Genomic DNA, 25,165 nt, shown 5'->3' on the forward strand with positions numbered 1-25,165 from the left:
TAAATAAATAAATAAGGACAAATCACACAGATTGAGCTAGACCCAAAGTTTTAGACTTGTGTTATGGGTTACTAACTCAACAACACTACCTATATATTTTATAACATATACATATATAGATAAACATTCAATCAGAAAAAGATCATTTTCCATCATGACCCGACCGGGGATCGAACCCGGGACCTCTCGGTTCAGAGGCAAGCACTTTACCACTGCGCCACTGAGGTCGTCAAATCCGAGGTCGTCGAATACAAATTTAATCAAACACAAATAATTATATACTATTTCTTGCTTGTATGATAATGTTTCCATGTCTCGGAATGTACTCCGCTAATGAAGGAAAATATGGTGAGCGCCTGATATGACGTTTGGTGCAGAAATATTCGGAGAACCAATAGTTCTAGGTAGTGGCAGACATTGTTTTTATATTATTGACGTTACGAATTGACGGACGGACAGATGGTGGGGTTTTCCACCGACCGAGTTTTTTTCGCCGAATACTGAATACACATTATAAAGTACGTATTAGAAATATAACGTATTTAGTACTTAAAGAAAATTATGCGATGATGAATTGGCAATAACCTAATTGACATTTTGGTTTAATATATTCCTCATATATACGGGAATGGCATATAGAAAGCTCACACGGGATGCGATGTCAGCTTTCTATATAATAAAATAATAACAGGGTAATATATATAATCTTCGAGCGTTTAGACCGCTGCGGACGCGCTGTCATTATTATCCGTTAAATTTCTTGAGGAAGCAATCATTTCCAAAATCAATCATTCATAAAATTGACATTGACACAGTACAGAATAATGATTTTAAAGTAAATTAGTAAAACTGATCAAGAACCAGTTTTACTAATTTACTTTATAATCTTTGTTAAAATTTAAAAAATAACACAAAGACGCGCGGCCGCAGCGGTGGAAACGCTCGGAGATCCTCCCAATAACGTCTACATTTGCGTTTTCTTCATTCATGATGAATTCACAAAATCAAGAAGGGGCATTCAGCTGAGAATATTTCAGGGGCAGACACTAACCGAGTAACAAGACGTGGGAGGATCCAATCTAGATTGCGGCGAGTCATCTAACGACGCGACGTGCTTCCATTTATACGGGGGAAATCTTGTTAATGAAAAATTGGTGTGACAGAAAAAAAAACTAGCCCAAAAGCCGATATTAAAAATCGCAGTTTTGTTAATCGATTATTAAGAATCTTTCGGAAGCTGGTCAATTATTTCTAGACTTGCACAGTCAGAATTCATACTCAAGGCGGGAATTATTTTTTTTAGCGTAGACAAAAAGTTTACATAAAGCGTAAAACGGGATTCCTATATATTCGGAGAAGATCTAGGTGAAAGAAATCTTTTGCAGATATTTCAAGTAATGACATGCTCTCGACTGTACATCCTAAAAAGTGATTTTTTTAAGCCCAACGTTTTATCTAATCTGTAATATCCCCCATGTTTACATAAATCCCGCTGTTTCCAGGGCGGTTTGGTAAACACAGGATATTAAAATCTCTACTCGTGTATGTATTGGAGAGGAATTTTACCTCGGTAATTACTTCCAGCTGCTTGCTTTTGTTTGATGCTTAATTAGTTTATTTAACAGTTTGTGTACACAGAGACACAAAAAGAGACAGACAGTGAATAGGAAAGTGAGTATAAAGGTAAAATTTCTTACATATCCGTGAGAGGGGAGTGTGAACAGAAATGCAGACAAGCGCGTTGCAAAAACATATAATAAGAAAAATAAGTTATTAGCTTAAACTTAATGGATATATCAATGAAGTTTCTGTTATGTTATTACTTGTGATAAATCCACAAATGATATCGAAATCAAATCATTTATTCAGGAAATTAGGCCTTCACAGGCATTTTTTCACGTCATATTTAATTAAATGATATTTACCATAGCTTAAATATTCTCAATAACCATGCTCTATTACGAACTATATCATGTACCTACCTAAATCCGCGTCGTTCATTGGAGCAGTGGTTAGCTAGACCAGCGATATTTGCGTGGAAGTAAATAAATATAAATAAATAAATATATTAGTACAAATCACACAGATTGAGCTAGCCCCAAAGTAAGTTCGAGACTTGTGTTATGGGATACTAACTCAACGTTACTATATTTTATAACATATACATATATAGATAAACATCCAAGACCCGGGCTAATCAGAAAAAGATCATTTTCCATCATGACCCGACCGGGGTTCGAACCCGGGACCTCTCGGTTCAGAGACAAGCACTTTACCACTGCGCCACCGAGGTCGTCAAAAGTGAATGTCACAATGTCTCAGTCTTTGGATGGGTGATCAAAAATGATATCTTGAGCTTCTCCGTGCATCGAACATGTTAAGCCGTTTGCAACGATTCTATTGGCAGTCGTTCAAACCCGCCAATCCACAAAACATATACTTATCCAGACCTGACCGGTACCAGCAGGGAGACGTTTAAATGGCTGATTACGATGATCAGTACAACAATATATAATACTTAATGATGAGATTGATTGAAAAGATTTTGCATGAAGCATAAACGAACAAACTCAAATTAACATAGTCAAGATTGTCATAAACTCTGTTCGTTAGATAAGAGACGGAGAAAACTTGTATTGAAAATATTTTTATATTATAATAATATTATGTACTTCAGTGTATACTTTTTTGTACACAACTTATTCTAAGAAAACATGTTACTTACTCATACAATAAAAATGTATTCACGACTTCAATGAATAAAATTAATCGTTTTCACTTTTCCAAATTGGAGATTCGTTAAGTTACGAGGGCTGCTATTTATGTATCCGGAATAACAAAATTAAACAAACATATATTATTACATATGGTTTTATTGTTTCTCGAAGTATTCTCCGCGATGATCTATGCACTTCTGCATACGATGAAACCAATTTTCAAAGCACTTTTTCCATTCTGATTGAGGTATGTCCAAAACGTGTGTTTTGAACGCATCAACAGCCTCTTCGCGGCTCGAAAAACGTTGACCACGTAATTTATTTTTAATGTTTGGAAATAAATAAAAATCATTGGGTGCCAGGTCGGGGCTGTACGGCGGATGACCCGTCAATTCAATCTTTTGACCCTCCTAAAAATTATTTGTTTCAGCCGACTTGTGGCAGCTAGCATTGTCGTGATGAAGTATGATTCTGCGTTGTGGGTTGTTCTTTCGTATTTTTTCAAAGACTTCTGGCAAACAAATGGTGGTGTACCATTCAGAATTAACCGTCCTACTATTCTCTAGTGGCACTGTAGCTACATGTCCGTTGATACCAAAAAAACAAGCGACCATTTGCTTTAAAGTGCTTCTCGCACGAACAACTTTTGTTGGATTCGGTTCATCTTGAAAGACCCACACCGTTGACTGCTGTTTAGTTTCAGGGTCATAAGCATAGATCCAGGTTTCGTCACCTGTGTAGATATTATAAACAGCTTTTGACGTGCCACGGTTGTATTTTTTTATCATTTTCTTACACCAGTCGACACGAGCCTGTTTTTGATCTACGCTCAAGTTGTGCGGAATCCAACGCGAACAAATTTTTTTAACAATTAAATGTTCGTGTAATATCGCGTGTATACTCGTCATACTAATGCCCAGAGACGCCTCTATCTCGCGGTATGTAACATGACGATCTTGCATTACTAATTGTCGCACAGCATCAATATTTTGTTGTACCACTACCGATTTAGGACGACCCTCCTTAATGTCATCCGTGAGCATAGACCGTCCACGTTGAAATTCCTTAAACCAATAATACACAGTGGTTTTCGATGGTGCTTCATCTCCAAAAGTTAAAATCAGTTGTTCGATGCACTGTTTTTGAGTTAATCCACGCCGAAAATCATAATAAATCATCGCGCGAAAATGTTCACGAGTTAAATCCATGGCAATGAAGACAAGCTATTTTCAAAATTGGCGCCAATTGAAAAAAACAAATGACAGGGACATGAAAAATATTTATTCTCTAGCCGAAGAGTTCTATTTTCAAATGTTGTAATTACTTTTTAAATATTCTAGAATTATTGGCCAGTTCCGGATACATAAATAGCAGCCCTCGTATTAACGATTAAAGGTGAGTTGCGCCGTCAAATTTGACCTTGATTTTAACCGGCTGACGTTTAGACGAAATGGTGTCCTTCGCGTTTTTTGCGCACGTTAACGTTAACATCAAAGTTGACTGTGCATTCCACCCTAAGTATTTTTTATCCAATTCGAGTGACAGACCAACAGACAGCTGTCAGAAGGGATTACGTTGGGAAAGAAAATTAATTAAAATTTGGGATACAGCCGTTTTGGAAAGCGAGCTAGACTTTTTTTTCTTTTAAATTTTAGATACAACTAATATTATTATAATATAACATTGTAAATGCAAAGTTTTTGAGGATGTATGTGTGTATGTTTACTACACGGGTAGAATATAACCTGGGATAACACATAGGGTAATTTTTATCCCGAAATTCCCACGGGAGCGAAGGCTCGGGGCGCAGCTAAGTTATATCCCAGTAAATTATATGAAGTATTTTCTAACGTTATGTGTACAGCAAGTATATTAGTTTAATCATCAGTAAACTATTTATTGATTCTCGTTCCAACTAAGAGAAACTCGAGGCAGTAGATTGGGAAACTTGATCGAGGCATTTCAAAAATGGCCGACTTAAATGGGGTAGATTAGTGTATTTTATGTTGGCAAGTTATTAGAGCAAAGTTATAACAGTAATAAGTAAAGATTTATTAATATACTAGCTGCGACCCGGGGCTTCAGGATAAAAAGTACCATATGTGTTATTCCAGGTTATATCCTATCCGTGTATCAAATTTCATAACAATTTGCGTGACAGAGTAACTAACAACAACATATTTTTTTTTATATTAGAACAAATCACTCAGATTGAGATTGACCCAAAGTAAGCTCGAGACTTGTGTTATGGGATACTAACTCAACGATACTATATTTTATAACAAACAAATAAACATAGATAAACATCCAAGACCCGGGACAATCAAAAAAAGATCATTTTCCATCATGACCCGACCGGGGATCGAACCCGGGACCTCTTGGTTCAGTGGCAAGAACTTTACCACTGCGCCACCGAGGTCGTCAATACATACACACACACATCCTCAAAAACTTTCGCATTTATAATATTAAATATTAGGTTTATCACTTCTACGACAGTCTATCAATCTCTAAATCGCTTATCATGAACAATGCTCTATCTGTAACTGAAGTAAACTCCTTTGTATGGCCCATACAACCTCGGCAACATATTACGCCTATTGGAACTCAATTAAGTATTAACTTAGGAAGTTAACCACAGTTCTGAGTTAGTTACATTGGTAATATTAGTGTAGGGTGAATTATTGATGTATATAGGCCCTTTGTAGATTGGAACTAGTACCATGAATTACGATATAGGTAGCTCATAAAAGCCTATTAAGTAATTTAGGCATTCGACTTGAGTTAATTATTCGTAGGTAGGAATCCCACCATCTATTTAGTTAATTATTATTCTACTAGTTTTTGTCCACAACTTCGCCCGCGTAAGTTTCCCGGAAATATAACTGCTCCCGTGGGAAACTTACTTAACTAGAAGTTAAAACATACTTTAAGCCAAAATATGTTTTGTCTCTATCGCTCTTTATAACATTTGCCATTGATAGAAAGAGACAAAACATACATAAGCATATAGTAATGTTAGGTACAACTTTTTATGAATAAATGGGAAATACTTATATAGGTACTTATTGAACATGTAAAATGTCATCTAATGCTTTTGGCTTTTTATCCGATTTGTTAATTATATTTAATAGCACACAAAACAGATTACAATCACTTAACGTGTAAGAAAATACTTTTAAAGAGCTTTTCTAAGTAAACCGTTATCCTATAACATATACCTAATACCTGTGCAAAGTAATTTAAAAAAGTAGTTTTTGACTTAGCCAGCGATGGCAACACATGATATACGACATGATTTATCCTTTTCCCAGATTTGAAAAAGGATTTTTTTTTCAATCTTTTCAAATAAAATTTTTCAAATAAAAATATACCAGACAAAAAGCATAAAGTGTTATATTCTTGTTATTAACGAGATTTTCGTCTGATTTCACATTTAGATTTCTCTGGGAAGATTTAATTTAAATTAATAAGTAGGTAGGTACCTACTAATTTGAATCCGCGCTTCGAAGCCGCCCCGAACCGAACGAAGACGCGATTGGAATTTCAAATTCAAATTGAAATCGAATGACGCTATTCGAAATTCGAACAATTCTGCCCTCATATTACTGGCAAAATAGTGTATGTTTTATTTATAAAAAAACATTTTTTCACATTTTTGAACAACACAAGGTAAAGTATGCTTCGAAATCATGTACAGAAAAAGAATGGAGCATACTTACACAAAGAAATATGTATGTATGTAATTTATTTGACCATAATTATCTCTAATTATATTGGGGGAGGTTAAAATTAAGTGGCTAATTAAAATTAATTTATGAAAAAAAAATTCTAACATGTGAAATCACTACAAAAGTATTACATACATACTTTTGTAGTGATTTCACATGTTAGAATAATAATAATATATTACAATTACAAAAGTCTATAAAACAAAGTCGCTTCCAGCGGTCTGTATGTCTGTCCCTATTATAAAACTACAGATTTTGATGCGGTTTTTTAAATAGATAGAGTGACTCAAGATCATAATCGTAATTTATTGTGGTATTAACCCGAGCGAAGCCGAGATGGGCTCTAGTGAATATAACTCATAAAGTGCAGTAGAAAAACTATTTTTAGTTACAGAAATTATTACGAAATAACTACTTTCATAATAACTCGATTTAAACGGAATACCTACCCAATTTCATTTTGAATTGATTTCGTTTCCATTTGGCAACTTAATCGACAATAACGATTTCCATATGAAAGGAAAACGGAAAGTTTAATGCGTAACTAAAACCGATACCGGCATACTTCTTAAAAGTCACTTATGAAAATGAGTTTCAACATAGATTTATACAATCTAGATACCGCATGTCGAGTGACTGAGTATTCTCTAGGTACGATATGGCCACGGCCGCGGATTCGACTTGAGAATAATCTCATAAAGACATCTAAACTATAATCGACATCCCCGTAAATAATTAGGTACACGTGAGTGATCCGTATTTCAATTACAATAAGAACAAAACTAATAATTCACAAGGTACTTTCAATGACGTGCCAATCCCCCTCATTTTACATTTTTGCAACGTGCGCATGATGCAGCCCTCAATGCGTAACAATTTCTCACATTAAACAGATATTATATTAGATTGTTTTATTTTCATCTTATTTAACCTCATATCATCCCAAAGCTGGGTAAGTTACACGTACTTTTACTCATCAACATCCATCCATATTATTATTTCAAAATACTTGCGTGCATGTTAAATAATTTTTGATATTGAATGGATAGAAAAAGCCATAGGGCAGTCTGACATGCTACGCAATATTATTTGCAATTTATGTTGAAATAAATAAACAATAGTCAACATTATACAAGCTCCACGATGAGACGATGCGCTATCTAGCCTATAATAAATCTGTGCTTCGTATCTTTAATAAATAGCCTCCTAGCTCCTAATATATAAAGTTGGTATTCACAAAGTGTGTTTGTTTTGTATTTCGTATTGGCTTTAGCAACTCACATTGAGGTGGAAATTCTGAACTGAAAAGTAAACTGGACTTTGAAAATTTTGAATGGTTATTGAGACTTGAAAAGGGATCTTTAAGTACATAGAGAATGGGAGTTTTGGATATTTGTATTTCATTGTGACGTATATTATAGGCCTCCACTTCGTAACATAATCAATAAAATAGACACTTTTTATCCATTGTTTTAATTTCTTCATCAAGGTCTGACAAAAAAAAAATAATTCCGTGACGCACTTGGCAACTATTCAAAATCTTAGAAGCAAATTGACGAAAGAAACGCTTGCAAAAAGCGGAAATATTAAAACTTTGAAAAGATCGAAATTGTAAAATAATATGAACGGAGACCGAAACTATTTGGAATGCGGCCAATATTAAGTTATTATATTCTGAAATTCTTACAGCTTAAGTCTAGAATCTGTTGAGTCAAAGATAAAAATGAAATTTATTTGAGAAAATTGACAATCATTCCGGATCGTTTGAAATATGCTAAATCAAAAATAAAACCGCGAAGCGCGTATTTAGCCGCCATCTTTGTTTTTTACATTATTTCCAGTTGATAAAATTGAATTTAATTTAATGAGTTAATTTTATGAGAAGTATATTTGCATTTCTTTTTAATAAAATTACTATTATGTATAATTTTAAAGTGAAATTGTTGTTGACATTTTGGATCTGTGCTTTGTGAATAGATAAATTATTTTCCTAGATTATGGAAATATGGCGGCAACGCGTATTCCTCAAGCGCAAAGGCCTCATAATGAGGCCTCTCTGTGGAAAATTATCATCAAGTAACATTTGCCTTCTGATTAAGAATGTGTTAGCTATCTTCTTCATACTTAGGAGCTATGCTCTTGTAAAGGTGGAGTATTCTCCACACCTTTCTAAAGTCGGCTTTACTTTTTCAAATGAAGTCTCTTCCAGTAGACCCGCGAGAAGGAGATGATGGAGAGGAGAGGGGATGGAGAGGACCTTCCTTTCCTTCAAGAAGTTTTAATCAAGTATGGCGTCGCGCGTCGTGTTGTATCAAGTGGCAATTCATTCTTCCTCTTCCATTTTCTGTGTCCGTCAGCAGTCTTCTTTCTTCATTTACAGTTTCCAGCACTTCGTTGTTTTTTCTGTCTGTCATTCTGTTCAGCTTATTTTGGACATCCTTCTCCAGCAGCACATTCATCATCATCATCATATCGAGTGTGTTATTGCTAACACTCGTGTCAGATTTTATTCAATTCGCCTAAAGACACCTGACATGACTTTTACGACTACTCACCTCCATCTAGTGGCAGGTAGTCGCATACACACTAGTGAACTGAACTGTCAACCAGTGTGCAGGTTTCCTCACGATGTTTTCCTTCACCGGAAGCAAGTGGTGGTCTATGAAAACTACCATAAATAATTCAGATTGGTATACAAACTCATATGGCACGAGTAGGATACAAACCTGAGACCTTTCGATCCACAAGCGGGCGTCTTAACCATTACATAACCACCGCTTCCATTGGTGTATCTATATATAATATAGGTTGATATTACTCCTCTAGCGAGTATGAGAGCGCAGTTCATCTTATATTAAGCCTGCAGATAGTATGTTGCCTTCAATATGTTGTTGCAGCGACACGAGATAGCGATTCAATAGCAAAATGTCGATAAAACTTGCTGCAAACATGTTTCGACGATATTGAAGTAGTTATGTAATGCTAGCTGCGCCCCGGAGTTTCCATCCCGTGGGAATCTCGGGATAAAAAGTACCCTGTGTTATTCCAGGTTATATTCTACCCGTGGAGCGAATCCCCTAGACGCAGCTGGTTATTCAGAAAAAAAATAATATATACTTTTAGTTCTGTTATAGTTTGTTTTGTCACTAACGCACTTTACAATAACTGACGTTGACAGAACAAGACAAAAGATATTTTAGCTTACAATATGCTTTATCTTTTTTATTAATAACAGAATCAGCCATTAATAAAACAACATTGTATTATATAACAACGTATTGTATACTTTTTGATCGTATAAAAGTGTAACTTTGTAGGAAGTGGAAGTAGCCATGTCGCGTCGCGTCGCCGGACATTTGTTTTTTAAGTTTTTATTTAGTTTCACCTGTACCGTTGTCTGTCTGTAATAAATTCTTGCAAGTTAGATTTCTCCTACTTCCAGTTGTCCTACAGAGTTGAAATTTCCCAAGTCGCTTCAGTTTCCATGACTATGCATTATCATGAGAAACACATGGAATTAGTAGGTACTCCGTACTTAATTAATCCACGGATAAACATTATCTGAGGGCGCAGCCCGGGTCGGCTCCAAACGAGGGAACTCCTCAAATGTTTACAGCACGGACATGGGGTTTTTGTCAGATGTTGTTAAATAGGTATCTACGACATTATTTACTTGTGTAAATAATGTCGTAGATACCTATTTAATTGAGTAAAATGTTTATAGGTACTTACGCAAACCTCGCGGCAAGCTTTTATGGTCATATAAATTGTGTATAATGAGGTTATAAGTTGATAGTTCAAATTTTAAAGGAAAATTTTATTTTCTTCTTTTTAGAGTAAATTTATTTATTTGTAAAAGAAACTTGTTCTTTTTATTGATCTATGTCGCCTGGGCATAGTCGTAGCTCGTAAATGTCGTAATGTAACTAAGCTCGCACCTCGCTAAAGTGCCTTCCAGTGTCGCCGTGTTAGTTACAAGGCGTCTTCTACAAAGTTTTGTATGATAGGTATGTACTGATAGACTTTTTTGTTATACAGAGCCTACTCTATTTCTGAAATTGAAATAAAATCGTTCTTTCTCTTTCATCCGAGCGTTTTTCTGGTTTCTTATGCTCCCATTAAGCATAGAAGACCAGAGTTCGCTTTACTACAATATTATTATTAATTATATTATAGGTATCTTGTCACATATACTGAAATTTCTTTATAGGTAAATTAAATTTTATGATAAAACATTCCAGGAGCGATTTTGTTCTATTAAAATTCTCCGCCTATTTTCAATAATATAATTTCTATTCAATTTCAAGTACGCGAATTTTGTAAATTTCTTTCATAAATATTTACTTTTGGCCGTTTATACAATCATGATTGCCAGATACATGATTGTGTGAAAATTTAACACAGCTTTTACTTTAAATAATATTAAAAACGCTCCATTTAACGCTTTTAGTACTATTTTATTTATTACTTATGTATTTTGCTTCAAACCCTTTCTATGCCTCAGTTACACCAGTCAACTTTGAATTTAACTTTAACCGCGGCCGATTAGATAAAAAGGCTCTGTTGCGTTATTGTGCAGGTCAAAATTAACGTCAAATTTGACTGGGGCAACCCACCCTTAAAACTTTCTGCCAGCTCCACACTGTCGGCGTCGAACGCCGACGTGAAAACATGAACATTTCGTAATTCGTATGAGTGCTTATATTTACCTCAATGAAAAACCTGCAATGTCCAGCTAACTCTTCCGCGATAGTGTTGTACCGGCATTCTAATGGAACGCAGTATCATTGTCTCAATTTTTTAAAATGTAATCCTTTACTATGTACTGGGAATTTTCATTTCAATCCCATATAAATCATCACCATCTTAAAGGCTCCTTTAATTTGGACGTCCATTCATTTTGCTAAATAGAGCAACCGTTATTAAGGTGACGTGAATGTTGTTAATTTAGGTTCATTATGTATACGTTCTGTCATGGTCGGGACACACAGTCGGTCGGTATTTTTTTTATAACTCCATTGATCAGTATGTTTATAGTTCCACTTAATAATAAACAAATAAATAAACTTGTTTTTCAATTAGAAATACTACCTGCTTTATTATTTACTAGTCACACCACGTGGTGTTAACTGAGTAGTTATTTTAAAATCAAAATCAAATCATCGTATTCAGAAATTAGGCCTTCACAGGCACTTTTTCACGTCATATTCTAAATTAAATGATGTTTACCAAAGCTACAAACTACTAGCATTTCGGAACGACCACTGCTGAGAAGAAATGCCGAAAGAAACTCATTCAAACAGTGTTGGTCCCTATTATGCCAGAAGGGCTGAAGGGGCCAGAAGGCATATAGATATACTTACGTTTTTAGGCACAGTTGCGCCATCTACACCATAAAGCGGTGTCGTTGACTATCAGACTTGGTGACCAAATCCTACGGGATAAAAAGTAACGTACTTTCAGGATAGTATCCTATGTGTAATCCAAGGTATCAGCTACCCGAATACCAAATTTTATAACAATTGGCCGAGCCGTTTGAGCGTGAAGAAGTAACAAACATACTCACAAAAAATCTAATATTTGGCTTTACAATCTTAGTTAAAGTATAATCTTCCTTCACTTACAGCTAGTAGGTATTCCTCATAGATGAGGCTAGTTGTCTATATGTGGAATGAAACACACATAACTTAAACATGTTTCAAATGCCAAAATACAGTGTGTCACGCCATTAATGACAATTAAGGAACCAAGGAACCTGTAACTGACTGCGAAGGCACTCAGAAATTTCTTCCGATCCACGCACAAACTAAAAAGTCTTCAGAATTTTTACATGTCCATTATTGTTTATGTAGCACAATATTTTTTATTATTACTAGCACTAGCTGCGCCCCAGGACCTTAAAGATAGTAAAGGTCCCAGGTTAGGTCCTTGTAGAACTCCTGATCGTATTACTAGTCTAAACATCAGCGCTTCGCTCCCGTGGGTATTTGGGGATAAAAAATACCCTATGTATTATCCCAGGATATATTGTACCCATTGTTGTGACAAATTTCATAACAATCCGTCCAGTAGATTTTGCGTGAAAGAGTTACAAACACACACATACATCCTCACAAACTTTCACATTTATAATATTAATAGGATATACATACACTCTGTACTCACTATTTTTTGGCTATAGGTACCACGTCTACGCTTCATAAATTACGATGTTAATTGCCGTCTTAATATAACTAAAAGTAAAGCCATATCATTAAAATTTCTTCATGTTTTGTCAAAGTCTAAAAATAAATATCACATTTTAAATAATGTTTGATGAACTTGCATATAAATGCGCAATTGAACTTTTATTAATATTTTACTAGCTTTTCCCGCCCGGGACTTCGCCCGCGCTAATTTTCCACAAGAAGCAAACTAGATTTTACAATAGATTCGTTCCATCGGGAGTCGATAAACGGGAGAATATGGTGTGGTACTAAAGTGAAAACTATACGCCACGAACACAGATATATGAATGTCAGATAGTCCTACCTTATCGGCATAGGTTTTGTCACCAAACTCCAAAATTATTCTAAATAAAATTAGTTGAAATATTATTGCACGAATACAACGCTAAATGCAAAAATTATGCGATTTCTTTCAGTCTAATTTACATAAACACTAGTGTTTACTATTAGGTGATAGAACAAGAGAGCGAAGTATTCCAAAGTTTAGTAATTTAAGCACGATTAAATTTATACTGCATATAAAAAAATTATATCAATAGATATTATACATGGACGTTTATAAACGTTATGTCGTCATATTTTATATAAAAATGTAGCTTAAAATGAACAACTCTTTAGTTTACAATAATAAATCCGATACGCTGAACCTTCAATTTATATGAGAGAGCAAATAATAAGTACCAAACTTAATATTTTTTACAACGACATTATCACTTTAAAACGGATAAGTGGCACACACTAGTATAGAATTTCATGGTCTATATAAACCACGAATGGAAACTTACGAGGTGACGGACGGGCGGATATTTTTCCGGGTATCCTATGTCCTTCTCCGTACTTGAAACTACATGTACGCAACATTTCAAGAAGATTGTTTGAGTAGACAGAGCTTGAAGTGTTAACAAACTTTCTTTCGCATTTATAATATTGCTTAGGATTCGTATGTAATTTTACTATGTTTTCATATGTTATTTACGATACGTGTTGATTTTAATTATTTATCACCATTATTGTCGTCACCATTTGGTACCTCGAGCCGGTTATTGAACCAATAAAAGTTTTTCACAAGGTTCCATTGTGACTAAATTTGAAGAGTTAACAAACTTTCTTTCGCATTTATAATATTGCTTAGGATTCGTATGTAATTTTACTATGTTTTCATATGTTATTTACGATACGTGTTGATTTTAATTATTTATCATCATTATTCTCGTCACCATTTGGTACCTCGAGCCGGTTATTGAACCAATAAAAGTTTTTCACAAGGTTCCATTGTGACTAAATAAAACTGAAGTTTTTTTTCGCTAAACAAATGTAGTCATAAATGCTAGGAACAAAAATAGAACTAATGTCGAGGACCAGCATAGAATTTACACTTGCTAACAAAACTATAGAAAATTTCTCTCTTCTTATCCTCATTTTGTTTCGTTCTTTATGTCACTTTTGAAATAGAACCAGTCATTTAAATTGGTTTATTCAACTAGTAGAATGAAAATTAAAACGATCCACATCTTAAAATAAACATAATATTAACAGAATTGATTAGTTTACACTCTAAAAGTCTAATTTTTGCTCCTGTGTCAGAACATTGGCACACATATCCTTATTCTTATTATTCGAGTTTATTCCTTCTGTCTGAACCAGAGAATGTGACGTGGTTTGATAATCGATGCATTGAAAGAGCAAATTCTTGCCAAATTGTTAGCAAAGCTATAAAGGGAAGAATCCCTTTTCTTCCGTGAACGAAAATGTTTTAAACCTAGTTTGAAACATCTATTTTGGGTCGTCCGGAGTTCTATTCTGAGTTTCATCGACTGATTGATTTTTTATTTGTCTTTAAATGACTTTATAGATAAATGGATGAAAGCATCCATCATCACTCTCATCTTCGCTTGTTTCATTCGGAGCTGTGACGCCCCAAAATCCAGGGTTAGCGTAAAAAAAGTTGTCGTTGAATTTGGAAGATTTGTCTATGATTTTATAACCGGCCTAACGTTAAACCTCTTTATGGGATTGATACCGTTGCATATCAGCTGTTAAATCTTTGTGTTAGTCGCCTCGTACGATATCCACGGGAGGATATGCAGTGGTCCTATTTTAGGGCGGAACCACACGCTGCTTTTTGTCATCCATCATTACAAATATTTTTCTTAGAGTAATGACATTCGATTGGTGGGATTCAAAAATATGTTACAACGCGCGGTTAGATAAACATCCAAGACCCGGGCCTATTAGAAAAATATCATTTTCCATCATAACCCGACCGGGGATCGAATTCAGGACCTCTCGGTTCAGAGCCAAGCACTTTACCACTACGCCACCGAGGTCGTCGAAAACAATACAACTTTCTTGCGAAAGAATAGATTGTACGACTGTTTCGATTACTGAAGTGAATGAATATCGTATGCGATATTTTTTCATGCATATGGATTAACGTATACCAAAATCCAGCTTTAGAGCCGAGAAACACCGGAGTACTGTGATCCGTAACATTTGGTTCAAGGACAACCTCGTTTTGTATGGGGACGTATTAGTTTGTGTTGTGTCATCGTTACATACCTGACCGCATAGAATTCCTTTGGCGAATTTCTAAAATTTTGCAATAAGTACTGTGATAAAAGTGTGGGTCCTTCCAGAGAGTTGGTTTTAATTTACTTTAATTTCATAATAATTTCAAGAAGTGGGTCCTCAGACCTCTCGCACATTCTTTGGATTTTGCTTCTTTTGCCCATTGTATTAGAAACTAGGTCTTTTCCTGTCGATTGACTGGAACTTATCGCTACATGGGCTAAGTCATCGTAAATAAATAAATAAATATAAATATATTACGACAAATCACACGTAGCTGTCACTTTTTTCGTTTCTTGTGTCTGTGTTTTCTTATGCTATATAATATAGCTTTACAAACTTTGTTTTGGATCGAGATGGGTGAAAAAATAAGGGGGATTGCCTTTGGACATCCCATCCAAAGGTTGAAAAAATATTTACAACATGTCCCCTATTTTCATTTTAATAGAACTGATTTTCATAAAGACAAATTCATTAATAAAGTTTCAGATATGTATGTGTAATTACAGGGAGTTTCTTTTCAATGCACATTTTTTTAAAATTTAATTTCCTTGTTAATACCTAACTTAAAAATGCTTTCCGTTGTAACTGCCACATAGGGGTCCATGCTGTATAACTTGATATGCAGTAGACTGTACAAGAGAACAGTATGGTGTCCTGAAACATCAAAATACGTGATGCCGTCCTTTTCCCCCGGCTTAGCGCTTATCTGTACGTCTGGCGTTTTGCATAAAGTTTGTGTGTACAGTCGCTGCCAGCATTGTCTTTTGATAACCGTGACTCCGACGAAAGAAAATTATTTACTTAGGCGTATGTGGAGGCAAACATTAACTTTTAAACAGTTAATTTTAAGCTTTAATTGAATTTTAATGATGCATTCTCATTGATGGTTTACGATTTATATTCTTTAAAAATGTTTCCTGAAAATCGGGCGCAAACTTATCTGGATAAGTCTGAGATAGCAAGAGACAAGACTGCCTTTTCAACATTATAACTTTATGATATTCTTCCTTACGTAAACAAATTATTAACAATGGAAACAGCTTTCCCTTACGAGCCCACCAATGGGACAGATTTGGGACCAATTAAAACACCAATTGCGCTTGGTCTAAACAAAAAGGAAAGAAACAATTTTTTTGCACAATAGCACAATGCAAGGATTTAATTAAACAATGATGTTTTTATGCAAAAAAATTGATGGTCCTTACCCATATATCGTGTTATAATTATAATGATGTAAAGATTTACAGTTAGTCGAGTATAAGTGCTATTAGCATTAGATACATAATTCGTATAGTAGGTGTATATGTTAAAGAGTAAGGATAAAGTTGTATCGCACTTATTGCACATCTAAGTAGTGAAAAAACCGTCAGTACACCTAAAAATACACGCACCAAAAATCTATGACATTTTCATTTTACATAATACGACTTTAATAAAGTAGTATAATATAATAAATATTAGGACAAATCACAAAGATTGAGCTAGCCCCAGAGTAAGTTCGAGACTTGTGTTATGGGATACTAACTCAACGATACTATATTTTATAACAAATACATATATAGATAAACATTCAAGACTCGGGCCAATCAGAAAAAGATCATTTTCCATCATGACCTGACCGGGGATCGAACCCGGGACCTCTCGGTTCAGAGGCAAGCACTTTACCACTGCGCCATCGAGGTCGTCGAATATCGTAGTATCATTATCTCATCCTCTCAAATTTTAATTGGTTACATTTGAGGCGTCAGCGTAAAAAACAATCTTTAATATTTTGAAGTTACGGCTGTTATTAAACAACCTGACGTCAACCATTTTTGGGAATAAATTTAAATTATCGATTTTACTTAAGATTTTTGTCCAGATCTGTACCTGCCAGATGGACATAGTACGTTTGCGGCCGATACAAGCCACGACTAAGTTTTGATGTGTTAGATTGGAGGCTAGATATTTCGATGAAACTGCTCACTTGTTTACTAAGCTGTGTTTAGATTGTAATGTTCAGTACATCATGGATTATATAAAACCTGGTTACCTATATTCAATAAGTAAAATCAAATCATTTTTTTTTCACTTTATGACACCATCTTGCTATCTCTTTTTGGTCTAATGGTTGACTGGTAGAGAATCTCATATGTCGCTAAGTCCAAATTTGGTATGTACCTATATTTTTTTTGTAATTTTGTGCAATAAAGATTTTAAATAAAATAAATAAATGGATATTCTCCCTAGGCCACATAGTAGGGAGTTCGCGGCGTCACAGCCCGGAACGAAACCAGGTTCATATGGTATAAGAGAGGCGTTCTATTGTCGTGGAAATTGAAGGACATTTTCCATTTCAAGGTTTTCACGTTCACTTGATCATTGTCATTATGTGTTTGACACGTGATTGAGTACAGACAGATTAATATACTAATACTTAGGTAGATACGACGATTTGGTACTTGTTGTTTTTGGAACTATTTTGTAATAATCTAGATTGTAAACATATCCCTATGTATTGTATAATCTGTGGCAACGTCAAAGACCGTTAAAAGTACAGGAATTATTATATCATATCTCTGTTTTGATTCAAAGTGCACATCCTAGTTGTAATCAGTATAATAATTTTCCTTAACGCTGATAACGTAAAAATGACTTTCACATAATCGTATGCCGGTTGCACACTATCGCCGGACAGGTGCTGACGTTAATTCACGAACATTGCGTTGTTCGTATGAGCGCTTTTATTTACCGCAATGAAAAACCAACAATGTATGCCGAATTCTGTATCGCGATAATATAAAGCGGGCGTTACAAGATAATGCGATGTTATATGTGATTAACATAGCACGTGTCGCATATATAGATAAATTCATGTACAGTCAAAAATGCACATGCTCTATGCTTCGGTAATAGTGACGAATTTGCAATGTATTTGGGTAGCATCATGTGCTATTGACTGTACATATTTTTATTACTTCTCCCCTCTTGACAGACGAGGTTATACTTAAGTACTTTTTTTTCATTTAACTGTCTTGGAAAAAGCTAAGGTTAAAGATAAAGTTTTGATTTAAAAATAGACAAGGTTTATTACGACTGTGTGAATTATTATGACTTATCATAAATAGATGAGATCTTGTGAGATGATTGAATTTCAGACAATCATCATTGAGAATGAAGCAATATTTTGTTTGGCAGGATTTGAAATATCTACATACTATTATGTCGTCGTTCAATTTAAAAGGGATCTTATGGCGCCCGACACTTACGCCATTATAGCCGCTGTTTAGTATTCAGACAACGGCAATAAAAACCTAAGTGCCAGCCGCCATAAGGTCGCTTTTGATTTGGACGTATATATATTATTTTATACTTTCGATAGAAATATAAATCTTACATAATTTCATTGATAGTATTGTTAATATTCAATATTATTATTGCCTCGTTTGGGGTATCGATAACACCGACAATATTCTAGATGATTGCCAGCCTCAACGGCTGAGGAAGGAACCTTGAAAACTCAGATGGAAGAGTCTACTGAATATAAGGAAGCTATCGATTTCGAAAACAGTTGTAAGTCCAAGCGGCTATAAATTCCATGGTGATCTGTATATCGTCAAGAATTCCATTATATGTGGTGCAACTCTCTCTGGATAACTAACATGAACGTCGTGGTTCCCTGGTACCCTTTGCACCCTGTATCGTCTTTTAAGATCTTCTTCGAACACAAAGTCAGCCATCTTGAATGATCCGCTTTGGATTGAGTCCTCAGCTAGAATGGAAAGGGTTGGGGTAGGGATGGATGTGTACAGGGCTTTCAGGAATGTTGGCGGGAAGGCAGGTAAAGTTATACATTTCGCGCGCTGATCGAAGGTGAATCTGGAAGAAATTTATTGAATGAATTTTCTGTCTGTTCACGTCTTGGTTGACTGGTGAAAATTGAGGAGAAATTGAATGTGGGGCGCTATTGTGTTGGTAGGTTTTACATATTTGTGTAATAAAGTTAAATGAATAGTTCATTTTTTTTTGTCAATTCCCTCGTTTCCTTGAGGAGGCAAAGGGTACTGGCTCATACAGCCAAAACTTTTGTAAAATATTTTTTTTGTAATAAAAATGGCTATAGTCCACTAAAGAACAAAGAAAACGCCTAGTCTTTAGTGATAAAAATATTTAGAAATATAAATTCTTAGAATATATTGAGTCTATGTGAATCATAATCAAAATATATATATATATATATTTTTTTTTTTTTAAAGGCCAATCATATTTCTCTAAAAGTATATTTGTCACAAATCCATATAAATGTTTAAAGCATGCAGTGTTGGTGAATAGTTTATTAATGACTGCTATATATTTTTTAATATCTCCTGACCAGAGAAGTTAGTATATTAGCCTGAAACCTGATGATGACTTGAATAAAATCTGACGTAGTGGTAACAACCGTTCGGTGGCTATCGAAAATATTTTTCGTAACCAAATGCTATCTGAAGACTTTATACAACCTTAGTTCGAAACCGGTTGCGATGGAGACTTTTTCTTTGTCCTATTAATATTATAAAGGCGAAAGTTTGTTATGTATGTGTGTATATTTATTGTTCCTTCACGAAAAATCTATTGGAGGGATTATTATGAAATTTGGTGGTTAGAATATAATCTGGAATATCACAAAGGGTACTTTATGTTCCGAAATTGCCACGGGAGCGAAGCCCCGGGCCGTAGCTAGTTACATATTAGGTATATTATCAGAATGATCCTACGACAAAGAATGCCGAGGAGCATGCAAAATGAACTTAAAAATAGGAAAGCGGACTCTGGCTTCCGACGCCATATGACTGAGGAAGAAACTGGGCAAACGACATAAGAGAGTGAGATTTGGATATTACCTGACCAATCCTTGTCCAGCTGGTTCAAGTATCCTCTCCAGAGCAGTGTGTGTCGCCTCGTCTGTCAATCCACGATTCTTCTTCATCATTGAAAATGCCTGTAACAAGAAGCTAGTATAGCTTCTTTTAATTTATAGTGAGGTTTAAATGAATATAGACTAAAAGGTGTACATAGAACATAGCACAATTGTATGTAATTGTAACGTATATGTACACGACCTTTGCACACACGCATGGGTTACAATTACATACCATTATTACGTACAGTCGGCAGCACCGCAAACAACCCAAATTTATTGCAAATTCGTCGCTATTACTGCCAGAATACGTACAGTCGACAGCACATCAAACAACCCAAATTTATTGCAAATTCGTCGCTATTAAAAGTAAATTGATATGCGGCTGATTGTACGTATTCGGTGTCGGTCATCAATGAAACTTTTCATGTCATTTCTTGTTTTATACATACATACAATATCATGTCTATATTCCTTACGGGATAGACAGAGCCAGAGGTTGCAAAACTCGAAAACCATATTTCGATGTATGGTGTATTTATTGGTAGAATTGAGATTCGATATTGGCACATATCTAGCCTATCGCTTGTAAGAAGAATCTCCAATTCATCCCTTTCCCTTGATTGACTTTTATAATCTACGTGGGAAGAGATCCTGTCACATATGTTCTTTCTTCGCTTCCAAACCAAAATCGTAGACAGCATTTCAATCTATCAAGATTTTGAAAAGTCTAAGCAACCGGGAACGGTTTCTTGCCGCCCTAGGGCGTTGGAGCCTAAGGCCGCTTTTCAACTTCTTCTCCACACGGTTTTTCGGCATCTCTAGTTATCAGGCCATTAGAACGCATAATATAATTGACGACATCAAGCACATTTTGGTACACCAAGAACAGAGTATATGTCTACCTTTTCGTAAGTGTATTTCGGAGCGTTTTCCCTGGGTGATGTCAATTTCTTGTACTTCTGGAAGTAGCTGGTGAAGTACTGGTGGTACCAGGCCGGGAGTTCTCCCGGGGCCACTGCCTGGTACGCCGGGGTGGGGTCCAGGTCTATTATGTGTGATATGCGCCCTGGGAATGTGATACTGTAAAGCTTCCCTGGAAATAAACAGATATACCTATATAATGACATAATAGCTTGTAAATTTGACGACCTCCGTAGCCTAATAGTCATGGTATACTGGAGGATCGATCGATCTCCGGTCAGGTCAAACTGGAAAATGATCTTTTTCAAATTGACCTGGGTCTTGGATGTTTCGCTATATATGTATATTATGTTATAGAATATAGTATCGTTGAGTTAGTATCCCATAACACAAGTTTCGAACTTACTTTGGGGCTAGCTCAATCTGTGTGATTTGTCCTAATATGTATTTTTATTTTAAATATTGCCATGCTTACATATTTCCTTCCGCACTGCCATGGTACATACCATGATACCATACAAACTGATTGATCAATGAATTATCGACTATTAGTTTGTTTTTAATTAAATTCACTAATTTTATTGATTGTAGTTAAGGTTCATGATTTCCATTATTTTTTATTAGACGATCCAATATAGAACATGAAGGAGATCTAAATTCATCATCATATCGAGTGTATTATTGCAAACACCGGTGTCAGATTTTGTTCAAGTCGCCTAAAGGCACCTGGCATGATTTTTATGACCACTTACCGCCATTTAGTGGCAGGTAGTCGCATACAAACCAGTGATCTACATTGTCCACCAGTGTGCAGGTTTCCTCACGATGTTTTCTTTCACCGGAAGCAAGTGGTGGTCTATGTAAACTATTATATGTGAGTCAGATTGATATAAAAACTCATATGGTGCGAATAGGATACGAACCTGAGACCTTTCGATCCACAGGCGGGCGTCTTAACCATTACACCACCACCGCTTCCGGATCAGATGTAAAATGACGACTGGTGATAAAAAGCAATCTAAAAAATGGAAGAACGTCTACAAACCTAGCAAGGTTCCTAAAGAATGGGCGATGTAAATGAAGCTATCCCATCTGAAGTGGTCAGCCACGGTCTTTATAGCATACATCACGTCCCAAGCTCCCATCATGAAGCCAGGGGGTGTTGGGTCTGACTTGCCGTTCCCTGGGAGCTCCATCGCTGGATATATAAATATAATTTAGTACATTCAAACGGAAACAATTTAAAAAACTCGTTGCCCAGCAGGTCAACAACATATTATTATGTTCCTGACGTGACAGTGGTATCTGCGGCAGACGCGCGGGCGCGGGGGCTTCGGACTGGTTTTGCGGCCCGGACCTTAGCTGACCGCCGTGCATACGACGGACCCCACTTCTCTGTACACCTCAGGAGCAATCGCATGCATCAACGGTGTTATTTCTTTTTTTTCCTATGAATATATTTAATAGCCCTCATATCGAATAATTTTATTTATCAATCAAGATATCTAGAAAACCTAGGAATAAATAAATAAAATAAATAAATATATTTCAACACAAATCACACAGATTGTGCTAGCCCCAAAGTAAGTTCTAGACTTGTGTTATGGGATACTAACTCAACGATATTATATTTTATAATAAATACATATATAGATAAACATCCAAGACCCGGGCCAATCAGAAAAAGATCATTTTCCATCATGACCCGACCGGGGATCGAACCCGGGAACTCTTGGTTCAGTGGCAAGAACCTTACCACTGCGCCACCGTTAGTATCCCATAACACAAGCCTGGAACTTACTTTGGGGCTAGCTCAGTCTGTGTGATTTGTCCTAATATATTTATTATTATTTATTATAACTAGCGGTCCGACTCTATCTATTGTTAAAAATCGACACAAATCCGTACGGTAGCTTTTGAGTATATCTCATTCACATAGACAGACTAACTAGACAATTAGTAACATTAACATTAGTAACATTATTTTTAATGTAGTTTTATAAATTAACTTAGTTAGTTTTATTAATGTATTTTTATTTAATAATTAACTTAGTTTTATTAATAAGTTTAAATGGTTTGTTATATATGTCACACATGCTTTTTTTAAAACTTATTTTTGAAAATAATAACGAGATTAAAAAATTCTGGAATCGAGAGGGATTTGAACCCGCGCCCCTAGATATTGCCCGGGGCTTCGCTCCCGTGAGAATTTTGAGATAAAATATAGCCTATAGCAATCTTGGATAATGTACCTTTCTAATGGTGAAATAATTTTTGAAATCGGTTTGGTAGTTTCGGGGATTATCTGCCTCAAAGATACAAACTCCCAAACGCTTACCTCTTTATAATAATAGTATAGATTAAATAAGAATGTGTCCATCGGCACTTTTCAAATGACTGTATTAAGAAGAGATAAATGAAATCTTATCTCCTCACCGATATAATAGTACGTCCTGGGCAACAGCCTCACTAGTGGTCTGAAGCAGGCTGCAGAGTCTACCTGCCCATGGCACAGCAGCACCGGGGGGTCGAAGCAGTTCCCCCATGCTATCACTGGAACAACATCCAAATTCAATATATATAAAACTCTTCCGTTACTGAGTGACTGACTGACAGACAACGTACAGCCGAAACTACTGGGCGTAGGAAGCTGAAATTTGGCATGTAGATTCCTTGGGGAGTGTAGGTGAGCACTAAGGGAGTATTTTTGGAAATTCTACCCCGAACGGGGTGAAAGGGGTGAAAAACTTTTATATGAAAGTTCTACACCGTTGAAGTTAGTGACTTGAAAATTTGGATTTTGATTGTTTACAACAATTTAATGAATACGTGTTTCAGATTTTTCTGAAAATTAACCCTCATTCCCTTCCAAAGGCGGGTGAATGATTATAAGGAACTTAATAAACATATGAAAATATAAAAAAAAGCTGAATATTGGTAAACATACTTACTCTTCATCATTTTTCCCGGCTTTTCTCGGGTAAAACCATAATAAATTATACACCTAAATCTTCCTCGGGTATCACACTATCTATTATAAAACCCGCATAAAAATCCGTTGCGTAGTTTTAAAGATCTAAGCATACACAGGGACAGACAGCGGAAAGCAACTTTGTTTTATACTATATAGTAATTTTATACAGACTTTATGGCCCAAGGTCTTTTGCCATAGTACCCTGTAAGTCGCAATCTATTCGCACATCGCAATGTGTGAAGATACAGATTATGTTATACTAGCTGCGCCCCGGGGCTTCGCTCTCGTAGGAATTTTAGGATAAAAAATACCCTATGTGTTATTTCAGGTTATAACCTATATGTAGCATATATGCTACCCGTTTACCATATATCATAATAATAATCCGTCCAGTAGATTTTGCTTGAAAGAGAAACAAACATACACACATACATCCTCACAAACTCACAATAAAATTATAGTACGATGAATGATTGACGTAAAACTTTTAACATATAAATATAAGTAGTTTTTTGAAGTTTTAGCAGTGCCTATATATAGTAATTTTAGCTTTTTGATTGTCATTATATTTAAGTATATGTAACTTTTATATATTGTGTTACATATTGCGCAGCACTTTTTTATATTCGTCCTAATAGGGAGATAATCTTAGCATTAAGTTCGCGATTTGTTAATAAGTTTGTTTTTACTGGAAACGATAATGTTACATAAATAAATGCTTATAAATACTAACCAGCTATTCTGCCCCACGGTGATTCGATGTACCATTCCTTTTCTAATAGATCTGCATTCAACACTGCACTTTTAGTTGCAACTGGCATTTTAAAATCAGTTTTTTAAGATTAAAAAAGCAAACCAACAGTCCTATTAATATTCGACTAATTTATATTTGAATTAAGAATATTTTATATCTGTGCACAAAATAAAACAATGGAAATAAAAAAAAAAAACAATCACCAGCCGTCCAACCAATGTTCAACTAATTTATATTTAATTTTGAATTAGGAATATTTTTTTATTTGTGCACAAAACAAAACAATGCACGCTATTGATAATATACTTAATACTAATTGTAAAAAACTTTACTGACAAATAAGCAGATTAATTTGTATCATGATAACTATACATAATATCCGCGTGTG

General features: G+C 35.4%; 1 protein-coding gene across 1 annotated transcript; it reads right to left on the reverse strand.

Moving 5' to 3' along the window:
* Nucleotides 1–15,658: 15,658 nt before the first annotated feature.
* On the reverse strand, nucleotides 15,659–25,095 carry LOC128670847 (serine hydrolase-like protein 2). The gene is made up of 6 exons (XM_053746855.2): nucleotides 24,757–25,095; nucleotides 23,486–23,602; nucleotides 22,095–22,247; nucleotides 21,031–21,221; nucleotides 20,109–20,206; nucleotides 15,659–19,104 (listed from the first exon to the last, which is right to left on the reverse strand). Exons 1-6 carry the CDS (start codon nucleotides 24,842–24,844, stop codon nucleotides 18,813–18,815), a joined length of 939 nt encoding a protein of 312 aa, XP_053602830.1. The 5' UTR covers nucleotides 24,845–25,095; the 3' UTR covers nucleotides 15,659–18,812.
* Between the last annotated feature and the right edge of the window lie 70 nt (nucleotides 25,096–25,165).

The sequence above is a fragment of the Plodia interpunctella genome, chromosome 6 (assembly GCF_027563975.2).
Source record: "Plodia interpunctella isolate USDA-ARS_2022_Savannah chromosome 6, ilPloInte3.2, whole genome shotgun sequence".
NCBI classification, from domain to species: Eukaryota; Metazoa; Arthropoda; class Insecta; order Lepidoptera; family Pyralidae; genus Plodia; species Plodia interpunctella.